The sequence below is a fragment of the Suncus etruscus genome, chromosome 13 (genome assembly GCF_024139225.1).
Source record: "Suncus etruscus isolate mSunEtr1 chromosome 13, mSunEtr1.pri.cur, whole genome shotgun sequence".
Lineage (NCBI taxonomy): Eukaryota > Metazoa > Chordata > Mammalia > Eulipotyphla > Soricidae > Suncus > Suncus etruscus.
Window position 1 is genome coordinate 79,975,935 of NC_064860.1, and position 15,780 is coordinate 79,991,714.

General features: G+C 37.3%; 1 protein-coding gene across 1 annotated transcript; it reads left to right on the plus strand.

Moving 5' to 3' along the window:
- Positions 1–13,588: 13,588 nt before the first annotated feature.
- LOC126025942 (olfactory receptor 5K1-like) lies at positions 13,589–14,557 on the plus strand. The gene has a single exon (XM_049785659.1). The coding sequence runs from the start codon at positions 13,589–13,591 to the stop codon at positions 14,555–14,557; it is 969 nt and encodes a 322-aa protein (XP_049641616.1).
- The last annotated feature ends 1,223 nt before the right edge of the window (positions 14,558–15,780 follow it).

Here is a 15,780-nt window from a genome sequence, read left to right on the forward strand (position 1 = left end):
GAAGCTGTGAGGGAGAGGGGAGTGGCATTTCTGGGACCCCTCCCCAGGCATTCCTGTGCTCTGTGTCTTGATAGGCAAGATGCCACCACAAAGATGGCGCCTTTCTTAGTCTGCCATAGACCTAGCTCTGGCTCCATAATTCAGGGGACCTGAATGAACTTTCCCAGATGACAATAACTGATCTCATGCAGCTCTTCAAAGTGAACAAGCTCCCAATGCCCCCAAAGCCCCCAAATCCCTCACAGGGCCCCAGAGAACTCACAGAGATCCCCAAGCCCATTGATTCAACACTGTCCAGATCTTGGAACAAACAGGGATAGATGGCCCTGGGTCTCCACCCAACATCTAAGCCCCAGCAGCTAGTGGTATACTGCTTAGTGGGAAAACTATGACCCCTTTCCTGGAAAGGCATCAAAGTCCCACAACAGAGTCAAGTTCTCCTTTACCTCTGCTGCTGCAGCAGGCAAAAGATAGAGAAAATGAATAGGAAACACACTGTTCAGATGAAGAGAGTCAGTTTTGTTGAGGAGACATGCCTGAACCAGCCATACCTGATACTTCCAGTTACCTGAAGGAGACTTACTGGGAGACTTTCCTTTACTCTTAACATCTCATATATTCCAGGAGGTGCCACCACCTGACCAGGTGACTATTCTCCTGCAACAATTCAGGGGCTGCCTTTTGCTCTGTGTCTTGACAGGTGAGATTCCACCACAAAGTGTCACCTCCCTCAGTGCCCTGGAGTCCAGTCTGCCATCGTCCTAGCTCTGGCCTCCATCAGTTCGGGGCCCTGACTGATGTCTCCCAGATGACACTGAACTGATCTCATACAGCCCTTTAAAGTGGATGAGCCCTCCATGCCCCAAAGCCCCCAAAAGCCCACAGATAATCAAGAGGCCTCCTTGATTGAATCCTGCCCAAGGCTTGGGACAGACAGAAGCAGCCCTTACCTTCTCCCAAAATTTCAGCCGTGGCACCTTGTGGCATACTGCTTCATGGGAAAACTAGGACCCTTTCCAGCAAAGGCATTCTAAGTCTCACAACAGAGTCATCGGTGTTCTCCTTTACCTCTGCTGCTGCTGCTGCTGCTGCTACAGTCAAAAGATAGGTAAAATGAATAGGATTCGCACTGCAATTCTTGTCAAGAGGGTCCACTTTGTGAAGGAAACATGCCCGGAACCAGCCATACCACATGCTTCCTGTTACCCAAAGGAGATTTACTGGGAGACCTCCCTTTAGTCTTAACATCCCTTATATATTCCGTGATGCTGCGCTCCAACTGCACCTCTGTTCTAGGGAACAAAAACCCTGGATTAGGTAAATAATACCCTGTATTTAAATATTGTCCCCTCATCTTCCAGCATATAGATTGTCCCTGGTTGAACAATAAAACCTCGACCCCAGAACTTGAAAGCATATGTCTTTCTTGAATAACAGTAGCATCTTGACATTCGAGACAACAAAAGCATTGTATTTTTATGTGCTATCTATATACTAATAATGATATAATATGATATCCTGATCTAATACACTGATATATTATGATCTGTTTTTAGGAAAATTCATTTGTATCTATATTTTATATTGTAATATGTCTTCTGCTGTTTTAGTTCAGTTCATAAATCTATTATTCATAAACAAAATAATTAATCTGCACATAGAAAATAGAAGAATAACACACAATGTTAATGAGTGAGAAAAGTGAAATGCAGAGATGGGGGGTTGGGAACATTGGTGATGGGAATATTACACTCTGAAGGGTGGTGTTCTGTCATCATTATGACTGAAATCCAGCTACAATCAAGTTTGTAATCAAAGTGCTTGAATGAGTCAGTGATAGAACAGTGGTGTTTTTTTGCCTTGCAAGCGGATTCCCAGGACAGACTTGGGTTTGATTTCCAGATCCCCATATGGTCTCCTAAGCCAGGAAGATGCCTGAGTGTATAGCCAGGAGTAACCCCTTGAGCTTCACTGGGTGTGGCCCAAAGAATAAAGACCATCATTATACATATTTATATTTATGGGTTATTTTAATTGAAATAATAATTGAAAGAATTGAAAGAATAAGGCTTGGAGCCTGCAAGCTAGAAAAAAATAAGGAAATAGGAGGGCTCCTAAGAAGTAGTAATAGTAGTAGAGTGATTGGAGCCTGTGGTTTCCATGACTATGTTGTCCCATTTCTGTTCTGTGGCAGATTTTTATTTCAGTGTCAATGATGTCACTGTCCCTATATAAACAGGGCCTGCAGTTTCCAGGCTATTTTATCATCTGCAAATTTTGAAAATGATGTTTCTGAATGTATGGATTGTTGTGTTTAGAACCATCCTGTTTATACTTTACACTAAATCCTGGGGATTTAGAAACAGACCAGTATTTAAGAGGGAAACACCAGAGAATTATGAAGATTGGGAGTCTGTGCTAATACCTGGGATTGAACACACTCTTATGAAAAATTTGCAGATTTCTATCAGAAAGATGCCTTGTTTCCAGGTTAAAAGTTAGAACATGAACTGAGGATCTAGGAGAAACAGAAGGGTCAGCTCATCCTTCATACTCTGCCCTTTTGAGACTGGCCATTCTCTGACACTGCCCAAGATTTTAGTGCTTATGTCTGTCACCTGATTCTCTATTGCTAAGTGCAGCAATGAAATATAGTGGTTGGACAGTTCTGTGGTTAGTTCAGCTTTTCCTTTCTTTTCAAAATTTTTAAATGCTGTTTGGGGTCTTTGATTTACCCTACCATTAATCATGTTTTTGTCCTGCACAAAAGTGAAAAACCACACCATCAGGAATGTATACACATCTCTCCCCCAAGGACAGAGCACCTCTTACATTTACAGCCCCTACCAACACTCAGTTGTGTGGCTTAGCTCTTTTCCTGTGTTGCCTTTGCCCCATGTTGCTGATTTGGTTTACATCTTCAAGTCCTACGTATGTGAGAAATCATTATGATTTATCCCATTGTTTTTTGGTTGGCTTTCCTTAGTATGATATTTATTCTTTATGAATTTCAGTTCTGAAATTTTCCTATATTTACATTTCTTTTTCTTTTTTTTTTCTGGAGTCAGAGTGGAACCCAGATCCACAGACAAGAAAAGCTACTGCTTTATGAGCAAATTCTATCTCTGGCTACATTTTTATTGTTAAAAATACTGCAGTACAAGCCTACAACATTCCTGTCTCTCTAGTTTACTCTATTGTTGAAAACAGTCCTCAATTTTATCACATGTTCAGAAATTTGAAATTCATTTACCCTATATTATTTTAGTTTTTTAGTTTTCTTCCTTTAGAAACCAAAAATTCTGGTTTTTCCTTGTTAACATTTTTTATCATTAACATTCTTTTTATTTTTCATTGAAAATTAACAGTGCTCAGGGCTTGCATCTAGATATACTCTATTTCATCACTACAAGTGCTATTTAGAAAAACATGTTGATTGTTGGTGATCTGAAGAGTTTGGCAAATGTAGGTCCAGGGACCTGTTTGCTTTAGCATCACTCAGCTCTTATTTATTTCATTTTAAATATTTTTAGATACCTGAGATTCAATAACTCTATTTTAGAATCGAATACCTTAGAGTATACAAATTGTTATATTGGAGTATACCAAGGAGTAGTCTCAGGGCCAGTTCATCTAAGTTTAGGAAATAGCATTTTAGACCTTGGGCATAGGGTTCTGTAATCATCCCCATTTTTGCTCAGGATTCGCTCCCAGCTCTGTGCTTTGGTCTCACTCCTGGCCATTTTCAGGGGACCTTAACCATGTTCCAGAAATTAAACTGGTATCAAGTGGACTCAAGACAATAGCCATGAAGTTGATATCTCTGGCCTACATTGTCCTGAATCCCAGGGGTCAAGCACAGCTAGAACTTTAGATGACAGCATTAATGGCAGTTTCATCACCTTCTGCAGGCTCTCTGGACTTACCTCAGAGTGCAGCATCTCCTGTTAAACCGTCTCTGCTAGCAGTGACCTTGGCAATTAAGTGCTCTCTGAGTTGTAGCTCTCCTGGTCTCTGTCTCTGCAGCAAGAGTGTATGTGTTCTTAAGTCTCTCTCTACTAACTTTTCGGTGCAGTTCCTTCACTCTCTCAGAAGTGTTGGTATCTCTTCTGCTCTCTGAACTTGTCTCAGCTGACAAGAGCAGACCAGGCAGCAGCTGACCCCTACCGTGCCTGAGCACCAGTGGCAAAGCTCTCAGAAGCTCTCTCGGGTGCTTCTCCCTGAGAGAGGTGAGGAGATTTCTTCTTACAGACCAGGAGAAAGCATACACAATGAAAGGGACGCTTCTTTCTGCACACTCTTCAGGACCCCCATAGATCAATGAGGCTCCAAGATGTTGCTTCCAAAGTTCCACCACTGTTTACCCAAAACTAAGCTTTCCTCTTTTTGTCAGTATTTAGGGAAATATATACTCAAAGACTCGGGCCGCGCCTGAGCTACCAAACTAGACAGCCATTTCGGACCAGAGATATAACTGTGTTTGTAAGGTGAAGAACTTAACTTCATACATCTCCATATACCCACAGTTACCTCACGAGAATGATCAGAGTTCTCACATCCTGCAGTCCTCAGGGTGTATGAAGGGCTCTATGTGTTAAGTTATCCACACCCCCAGCATGGTTTAAGCGACCATACCTGGTTCTAGATATATTCCAGTGTCATCTTTGTTTTGAGGTTTTTTTTGTTTGTTTATTTGTTTTTTTGTTTTGTGGTCACACCTAGCAGTGCTCAGGGGTTACTCCTGGCTCTTCGTTCAGAAATCAATCCTGGCAGGCTCGGGGGACCATATGGGTTGCTGAGATTTGAACCACCATCCTTCTGTATCAAGGCAAATGTCCTACCTCCATGCTATCTCTTCGGCCCCACTGCTGATATTTCTTAATTTTGAGGCAATATCTTTTTTTTTTTTTTTTTAGTTTTTGGGTCACATCCGGCAGTGCTCAGTGCTCAGTGGTTACTCTTGGCTCTATGCTCAGAAATCGCTCCTGGCATGCTCAGGGAACCATAGGGGATGCTGGGATTAGAACCACCGTCCCTTAAACATAGTTGTACATGGAATCTGTTATGCTGATGAAATAAGTCAGAGAGAGGGAGAGAGAAAGAGAGAGAGACACGCAGAATGGTCTCACTCATCTATGGGTTTTAAGAAAAATGAAAGACATTTTTGCAATAATTTTTAAAGACAAAAGAGTGGAGAGCTGGAAGTTCCAGCTCACCTCATGAAGCTCACCACAAAGAGTGATGAACTTAGAAAAATAACTACATTGAGAACTATCCTAAGAATGAGAATGTATGAGGGAAATAGCCTGTGTAGAGTACAGGCAGGGGTGGGGTGGGGAGGAGGGAGAATTGAAACATTGGTGATAGGAATGTTGCACTGGTGATGGGGGGGGGGGGAATGTTCTTTAAATGACAGAAACCCAACCACAAGCATGTTTGTAATCAAGGTGTTTAAATAAAATATTATTAAAAAAGAAAAAGAACCACTGTCCTTCTGCATGCAAGGCAAAATGCTTTACCTACATGCTATCTCTCCAGCCCTAGGCAATATCTTAAAATACATAGATAAAGACATAAATTAATTTTATTAAGTACTTTGGGCACACACTTTGAAAAATATATTGAAATATGCAGAAGTTATTAATATTTAATATTATAAATACATATTATATTCATAAAGTGCTTTTATTTTGGTATTTTTAATAAAATTTTTTATTTTCAATTATGATAACAAAGATGCATAGAAAGAGGACAAGGTAAAGTTACAGTGGAAGGACAATCACCCATAAAGAGAATTCTCAGAAGAAATCCCCTTGCTGACACCTTAATTTTGAAATTTCAGCCAAAGAACGTTAAGAAAAAATAAAACAGAACCCATGTACAATACTTTGTTCCTCATTATTTTGGTATTTTTATTATTAAAAAGCTTATGACCATTGGGGCTAGAGTGGTGGTGCAAGCGGTAAGGTATATCTGCCCTGCCAGTGCTAATCCAGGACAGACCACAATTCGATCCCCTGGTGTCCGTTATGATCCCCCACGCCCTGAGAGATTTCTGAGCCCATTGCCAGGAGGAACCCCTGAGCATCACTGGGTGTGGCCCCCGCCAAAAAAAAAAAAAAGAAAGAAAAGAAAAAGCACATATAACCGAATTAATTATTTAATAATTGTAAAATTCAATTTTTTTGTATTTTTATTTTAGTATTGCTAAACTAAACTAAATCCTGAATTTCACATATGAAAAGCAAGCACTATACGACTGGATTATGTACCTGGTTCCAAAAGAGAGAATTTTATATGTAGTTAAGATAGACTTTTTTTTTTTTTTGGTTTTGGGGCCACACCCGTTGATGCTCAGGGGTTATTCCTGGCTATGCACTAAGAAATCTCTTCTATCTTAGGGGACCATGTGGGGTTCCAGGGATAGAACCCAGATCCTTTCTGCATTAGCTGTGTGCAAAGCTGTGCTATCGCTCCAGCACCTAAAATAGATTTTCAAAATGTCTCCACCAAGCAGAAAAACCTTCTGCATTCCTATGTTCATCACAACACTATATACAATACTCAGAATCTGGAAACAATCCAAGTGCCCCAGACCAGATGAGTGGCTAAAGAAATTGTAGTGCATCTACACAAAGGAATATTAGCTGTTAGGAAAAATGAAGTCATGAAATTTGTTTATTCTTGAATGGATATGGATATTATTATGCTGAGTGAAATGAATCATGGAGAGAGATAAACATAGAATAATCTCATTTGTGGAATATATGGGGGAAGAATATATTATGGTAAAATATCCAGAAGCAATAGAGATGATGGCCATAAGAACTATTCATGGTAGGAAGCTTTACACAAATAGTGGAACAGTGCAGTTAGGGTAGAGAAGGGCACTATGGAAAGAAAAGTTGGAACTGATCACTCTGGATAAGAATGGGGTATTAGTAGAGTACCAAAACAAAAACAAAGGAAATATAGTGATATGCATGATACATACCATTTCATTAGCAATGATGCAAACTACAGTGCTAAAAAAATAAAAATATGAAATGAGAGAGAGAAAGAGAGAGAGAGAAAGAGAGAGAAAGAGGGAAGTAAAACAACTGCCAAGAGGCAGAAAGGGGGGTTAAAAAGCAAAAATGAAAACAAACCATTGCCCTACATATAGCCACTTCAGCTTGATCTGCAACCACCAATGGTCTCCTGACCACTGTCAAGGCTCACTCAGAAGCACAAAAATAGGAATAGCTCGCAAGCATCAACAGGCATGCCCCATTCCAATTCTCAAAAACACTCTTTAAAAACTAATTTACTTTGCTAAAAAAAATAAAAAGGGTGGGAAAAACTGATTTATGATTTGTGTTCACAATATTCCTTCTCTCTGAGGCACCAAATTCCAACTTTTCTAAGAAACTTTTGATGAACAGTCAATTAAGAGCATCTTTTTCATTTTATATTCAGAATAATAATACTGATGAATCCTACAAATTTAAATGAATTTGTAGAAAAAAACAAGTTCCTAAAATTTGCTTTAGAATGAGGATTTGTCTTACTCTCCAGGTCTCAAAGGAAACATTTACATATTCCAATTTACTGTGTTGTAATTTTTAGGACATTAGTCTCTTAGGCTATTCTCTGATGAAAATGTCATAAAAATCCCTTTAGGATTACTTAACATATTTGAATTGTTCTCTACCAATGGCATAAACATTGTCAATGGCCTGTTGGTAGACACAGTCTCCTTTTCAATCAAGATGAGAGTTTTATCTGCTTTCAAATACCTCAGACAACAAAGTAGCTTTTATTGTCTTGTATGAAATAATCCAGGTAAGGAAGAGTAAAAACATTTTTGCTAGAAATAAACATTTACAGAAAGATTAATTTGTATTATTTGTAATTTTATAACTTTCTCTAAATTTTATCTTTAAATTCTTTTTTGGGGGGGGGGTTTGGGCCACACCCATTTGATGCTCAGGGGTTACTCCTGGCTAAGCACTCAGAAATTGCCCCTGGCTTGGGGGGATCATATGGGATGCCAGGGGATCGAACCGTGGTCCTTCCTTGGTTAGCGCTTGCAAGGCAGACACCTTACCCTTAGGGCCACCTCACCAGCCCCTATCTTTAAATTCTTTATGTTAGCCTAAAGTTCACTATGTAAAAACTAGATATGATGGTATTTCATTTGTATATTTATAAACTTGAGAGAATACTAAATAAAGAAAAATAAGGAATACTTTTATAGTAGTGACAGAAAACATTATACTTTAAGCTCCTTTGAAAAATGCAGCATCAGATATAATTTAACAGATGAAATAGGTATTTTAATAAAAATTTGTTTCACATTTATTTATTGGGTATTCACTATTTTTAAAAAATTACCCAAGAATGAAATATAATTTCAAACTATTTTAACTCTCTAATATAATTTTAAGTAAATTTCAATTTCTCTTAATTTTTCCTTTGATGAAAATCTAAAAGATATATAAAATAATATTTTAAATAAATTTTTATAAGTCTTAACTTTTTTCTTTTCTTCTTCCCCTCATGTGTGTTTAAGTGTGTGTATGTGTGCTTGTGTTTTTCTCTAGACTCAAAACCAGATATTACACACACAAACCCTACACTTTACCACTGAGTCACTGAGCCAGATTTGGGAATTTCGGGGTTTTGTTTTTGTTTTTATTCATTGATGGTGGTCACATCTGGCAGCCTCAGAATTTATTCCTGGGACTTTGCTTAGGGATCACTCCTGGCAGGACTCAGAGTACCAATAAGGTACTGGAGATCAAACCTAAAGCAGCTGTGTAGACAAGTGCCATATCCACCGAACTAACTCTTCATCTCCCATAGTAATTTTTAAGCTTAAAAAATTTTTGATATACTTGTTTTACTTATACTTGTTAGGAATATATTGATATCTTGTGGCTATGTATTCTTTGTCTCTTATAAGACAGTAATTATTTTGGTGTCAAGTTTTTCCTTTTAGCAGTTCCATAACATTATATATAATTATGAATGGCCATATAATGATGAAACAGATTCCTCCTTGATAGACCCAATGTGACAGTATTAATTAGATCCCCAATAATTATAGTGAAGTTAACAAGTTATAAAACTGGCAGACCTATGAGCATGCCATTTTATTTACTTAATAAAATATCTGTTTTCTTATTTAAAAAGTAATACCCAGGGGCTGGAGAGATAACAGAGCAGTAGGGCATTTGCCTTGCAAGCAGCCAATTCAGGACAGCAGTTCGAATACCGCATCTCAGATGGTTTCCCAAGCCTGCCAGGAGTGATTTCTGACTGCAGAGCCAGGAGTAACCCTTGAGTGCTGCTGGGTGACTCAAAAACCAATAATAATAATAATAATAATAATAATAATAATAATAATAGCAATATTCAGGTTAGGGACACAGTTCAGAGGGCAGATATGCAAGTTTTTTATGCAGGATATCTAAGTTTGATCCTTTGTACTACATGGTCCTATGAGTCCCAGCAACAAGCCCCCCAAGCACAAAGGAGTAACTTCCAAGAAATAGCCAGGTGTGATCTCTAAAAAAAACAAAAGGGGAGGTGCCAGAGCGATAGCACAGCACTAGGGCATTTGCCTTGCATGCAGACGACCTGGGAGGAATCTGGGTTCAATCTTCTGCATTCCATATGGTCCCCCAACCCTGCCAGGAGCAATTTCTGACTGCAGAACCAGGAGTAACCCCTGAGTGCCACCAGGTGTGGCCCAAAATCCAGAAAATAAAAGGGGGGAAGGTTCTATTTATTGTATATAATTTCAAATGGAGGAAGACATGAAGAAAAAATCTACTTAAGGCTCTATTATAAAAGTATTATTGTGATATTTTCTGCTGTTATTTTTTCTTTATGCTTCAGATTTCCTTGGAAAAATAGGACTATTCTGTACATAAACTCTATAATTTATTTTTCACCAAGGTTTTTTGTTTGTTTTATCATTATTTGAAGCAGAAGTCTATTTTAATGGTTGTGCAATAAAGCATCAGATGGATTTTACTTAACCATGCTGATCAAATAGTTAACATTTATTGTTTTGAATTCCTCCCTAATACAAATGAAACTACCATAATTTAACATTATTTGCAATTTTTTGAGTTTATAATTATTTATTTGGTTCAGAGTGATTGTTACTGGTAGAAAATATGAGCTGTTACGAATTTCCTTGATTTATAGGGCCAGAGCAGTGGCACAAGCGGTAGGGCATTTGCTTTGCACACGCTTAACCTAGGATGGACCACAGTTTGATCCCTGGAGACCCCCAAGCCAGGATCGATTTCTGAGCACATAGCCAGTAATAAACCCTGAGCATCACTGGGTATGGCCCCCTCCAGAAAAAGAATTTCCTTAATTTACTGCCAAATAATGGTCCAATAATTGTAACAATTTATACTTCTTTTAGGAATGCAATTTTGGTACCATTTTACTGCATTTTAGACAACACTGACTATATTTTTAACCTTTGTATTGTAATAACAAAAATAAATGTGTTCTCAAATTTATTATATTATTATGGGGCCAGAGCCGTGCCACGGAGCGGTAAGGTGTCTGCCTTGCCAGTGCTAGCCTAGGATGGACCGCTGTTCAATTCCCATCTCATATGGTCATTCAAGCCAGGAGTGATTTCTGAGCCCATAGCCAGGAGTAACTCCTGAGAGTCACCAGGTGTGGACCTCCCAAAATTCTTATATTATTCTGATTAGTAGTGAGGTCAAAAATTTTAATTTGTTAAAAATTACACTTTTAAAATTTTTTCTCTATTTCTTTCTAGTGACTTATTTTGTTTTATTTAGTGGTCACATCTGGTGATACTCAGGGGTTACTCGAAGCTTGTGCTCAAGAATTACTCCTGGAAATGCTCAGAGGATGTCCAGGATTGAACCTAGATTGGCTGAATGCAAGGCAAGAGCCTTATTCACTGTAGTATACTCCAGCTCCAAACTAGTGGTTATTCTTACAAAACTCTCTATGTGATCAAATAATCATTTCCCTCTTTGTCATTTGATCTGACACATGCCTTTGGCATAGTTCTATAACTGGGTTTAGTGATCTTTAACCTTCAGGATTTTTCTAATTTTTAGGTGGCATTTAAAAATTTTAACATACATATGCTCATATGTAAGTTTTTATACACATTTAAATATACACATATAAATATATACACATAAGTTGTATTATAAGTGATTGGAAAAGGTTAAGTACTGTCTTTTGCTCTTTCCTTTCTCTCTATTCCACCCTGCTTCCATACACATCACTTTCTAAAAATCACAGATTTAAAAGTACCTTGTAAATAGTTTTTACCCAAAACATCTATTTTCTTTTTGAGGGCTTGCTGATTTACAGGTATTCATAACTAATTTTTAGGCATACAATATTTGAGCACCAGTCTCATCACCAGTACTCCCACCCTTATTTACCTTCTTCTTATTCCTCTAGATTTATTTGCTTCTCTGTCTTCTTTCATATATTCTTGGGTCTAGGGGTGATTGCATAATTTCCTTCCTCACTTTATATCTTGCTTTCCCTTCTCCAGTTATTCTATATATGACAGATTAGTTCAATTATTATGTGTTTGCACTTCTTCTGCCTTATTTCACTTAACACAATACCCTTAAATTCTATTTAAGATGCAGAAAATTGCATAATTTTGTCCTTCTTTGAAGCTACACATTATTCCATTATATACAGACACCACAGCTTCAGAATTCACTAGTCTTTCATTAGACAGAGAAGTTGATTCCATATCTTTTTTTTTTTTTTGGGTTTTTGGGCCACACCCGGTAACGCTCAGGGGTTACTCCTGGCTATGTGCTCAGAAGTTGCTCCTGGCTTGGGGGACCATATGGGACACCGGGGATCGAACCGCGGTCCATCCAAGGCTAGCGCAGGCAAGGCAGGCACCTTACCTTCAGCGCCACCGCCCGGCCCCTGATTCCATATCTTAACTATTGTTTTTTGTGTTGTGGTTACTATGCCTTTTGTTGTTGTTGTTGTTGTTGTTTGGGGGGGCCACATTCAGCAGCACTCAGGGGTTATTCTTGGCTCTGTATTCAGAAATCACTCCCAAATCAGGGGACCAATAAGGTGCTGGAGATTGAACCTGGGTCAGTCCCAGTTGGCCATGTGCAAAGGCAAATACCCTATCATTGTACTATCACTCCAGACACAATTGGTTTATGTCCTTTTGAATTAATATTTTATATCCTGGGGTAGATAACCATAATTAAAATTGCTGGGTTATATGGTAATTTATAATCATTATAATCCTGCTTACAATTCCTAGCAAAGCATCTTATTTTTAAATGTGCATTCCACTGGCATTGGAAATAACAAATTGCTAAGAATATTCAAATAAAGAATGTAAAAATCATGGTGGTTAAGGGGCAGAAGCAGTGGTGCAAGTGGTAGGGCATTTGCCTTGCATGTGGCTAATGTAGAATGGACTGCGGTTTGATCCCCAGCATCCCATATGGTCTCCCAAGCCAGGGGCGATTTCTGAGTGCATAGCCAGGAGTAATCCCTGAGCGTCACCAGGTGTGACCCAAAAACAAAAATAATTATGGTGGTTAATTACATATAACAAAAATTCAACAACTTAATCATACTTAAGCACAGTAGTATTAAGTATATTCATTATCCAACACAGAAATTTTCAATCTTCCTGACATCAAACTCTGTGACTATTAATTAATAAATCCCCATTTTCTCCCTTCCACTAACAACTTCTATCTACATTTCTATGAATTTATCTACTTTAATTAATTTAAGTGTTAGGCACAATGTTTGTACTTTGTGTCTCATTAATTTAGAAAATACAAGGTTTCATTTAATGCATGCCTTCATATACCAGAATTTCACTAATTTTTAGAGCCAAATAATGTGCCCCTGTGTATTTTTCCTATCCATTCACTGAGTGACATTTGGGCTGTTTTATCTTTTGACTGCTATGAATAATGCTACCACTAATAGGAATCCTCAAAAATATCTCTTTAAGCAACATTGTTCATTAGTATATACAGTCACTGTTTGGAACCAATAATTCTAATTTTGTTTGTTTGTTTTTTGGGTCACACCTGGAAACACTCAGGGCTTACTCCTGGCTCTATGCTCAGAAATTGCCCCTGGCAGGCACAAGGGACCATATGGGATGCCGAGATTCCAACCACTGTCCTGCATGGAAGGCAAATACCTTACCTCCATGCTATCTCTCCGGCCCCAATAATCCTAATTGTTGAGAGGGTGTTATGTAGTCAATTATTATGAGAAGCTTTATATAGTCAACTCATATTAAGGAATTTTTTCTGGCTAAATATTACTCTCAAGAACTTAAATATTGTCTTTTATAAATTCTATTTGATGTTTTTCTTTAAAAATTTGATGGAAAATATTAATAAGTAGTTTACATTTAATAGTTTCAAGACATTGATACCACCACTCCCTGCTTCTCAGGTCACACATAAAAATAGTAATATTCTTGGATCAGAAACAGTAAGTAAAAACATTGATCTTATTATAAATTAATATTTTATTTCCACTTGTTTTTTCCTCAACAGAGAAATTAAGAATGGCTGAAGAAAACAATACCTTAAACACTGAGTTTATCCTTGATGGATTTACAGATCACCCAGAGATGAAACCCTTTCTATTTGTTATATTCTTAATTGTTTATCTGATCACCATGATAGGAAATCTTAGCCTTGTGGCATTGATTTTGATGGAAAATCGTCTTCACACTCCAATGTATATCTTTCTGGGCAACCTTGCTATTGTGGATTCCTGCTGTTCCTGCGCCATTACTCCAAAGATGTTAGGAAACTTGTTTTCTGAGAACAGAAAGGTTTCTCTCTGTGAATGTTTGACACAATTTTATTTTCTCTGTACAGTTGAAACTGCAGACTGCTTCCTCCTTGCAGCAATGGCCTATGATCGGTATGTGGCCATATGTAACCCACTGCAATACCACACCATGATGTCAAAGAAACTCTGTGTTCAGATGACCATAGGGGCTTATATAGCTGGAAACATGCAGTCCATAATTCATGTAGGGCTTTTACTTAAGTTAACTTTCTGTGGATCTAATCACATCAACCACTTTTTTTGTGATATTCTTCCTCTATATAGACTCTCCTGTGTTGAACCATATGTCAATGAATTGGTACTCTTTGTAGTTTCAGGTTCAATTCAAGTTTTTACCATAGGTAGTGTTGTTGTTTCATATCTATACATTCTTTTTACTATTTCTAAAATGAAATCTAAGGAGGGAAGGATCAAAGCCTTTTCTACCTGTGCATCCCACTTTTTGTCAGTTTCCTTATTCTATGGATCTATTTTCTTCATGTATATTAGACCAAATTTGCTTGAGGAAGGGGACAAAGATATACCAGCTGCTATTTTATTTACAATAGTAGTTCCATTACTAAATCCTTTTATTTATAGTCTGAGAAATAAAGAAGTAATAAATGTGTTGCGAAAAATTCTAATGAAAAACACAACTCAAATAAGTTTTAAACAAAGGACATCTACTATGGCTTAATAATTTTTTTGTATCTTAATAATCTATATTTAAAAACCTCCTAATGAAACTAGAAGGAGAATATAAATTTTAAGGTATAATGTAAAACTATCATACAAGCAGAAATTTTTGCGGGATAAAATATATATAAAAATAAAAAAAGGAGCTAAATATTGTTAAATGCAAATATTAAATGTAAACATTGAATAACTAATTTAGTAAGCTTACAACCTCACAGAGTAACAGTAATCAACTTAAAACAAAATGAATAGATATTGCAAATATAAAGAAACTGTCTACTAATTTTTTTTTTTTTTTTTTGGTTTTTGGTTTTTGGGCCACACCCGGCGGTGCTCAGGGGTTACTCCTGGCTGTCTGCTCAGAAATAGCTCCTGGCAGGCACGGGGGACCATATGGGACACCGGGATTTGAACCAACCACCTTAGGTCCTGGATCGGCTGCTTGCAAGGCAAATGCCGCTGTGCTATCTCTCCAGGCCCGTCTACTAATCATTTTAAGCAGACAATTTTAATAGCTTAAAGATCATCACTCAGTTCAAAAGATTTCAAAGCATATGAGGTTTTAACCTATGATATCACTTACAACTTTGAATGTTGAAGTTGATAATACTGAATTTTGTATATAATTTTATATTTTAGAGAGAGGTAGTTAGGAAGTGAATGTTTCTAATAAAAGTGAGAATTATACTCTCAAGCTAAAATTTGCATGAGTTGAGTGATTGAACATAGCTTTATTTACTCCCATACAGATTATTCATAAATTTGTAATAAAGTCCTACAAAAATATTCTAATCTATCTCCTGTAAAATTTGAAGTTACTTTTCTGTCAGCGAATGAGTTATGTTAACTTTTTTTATCTCCTTTCCTAAAAGATGAGAATGTGCTTCACGATAGGAATACCAATATACACAGACCTGAAAGAAAATATAATTATTGAACTGTGAATTGGTTTTATCAAAAAAAATCAGACTATTTTTTTCTAGCAAAATCCAAAATTGTGAATTTTGAGAAGAAATTAATGAAGCTAGTCTGACATAATGCAAGAATTATGTTTGAATTATCCATTTAATGTAGCATTTAATGAAACCCTAATATATGTAAGGACTGCTGTAGGTTCCAGAATGTATTGGTTACCAAAATACTAGTATTTTGAACATTGCCATAAATTTTAGTGAGTAACTTATTGAACAAGGAAGATTCACATGAAGTAAAAATAAATTTTCC

Bases quoted from the DNA above. Each gene is read 5' to 3' on its own strand.
- LOC126025942 (XM_049785659.1), top strand. From the start codon at position 13,589: ATGGCTGAAGAAAACAATACCTTAAACACTGAGTTTATCCTTGATGGA.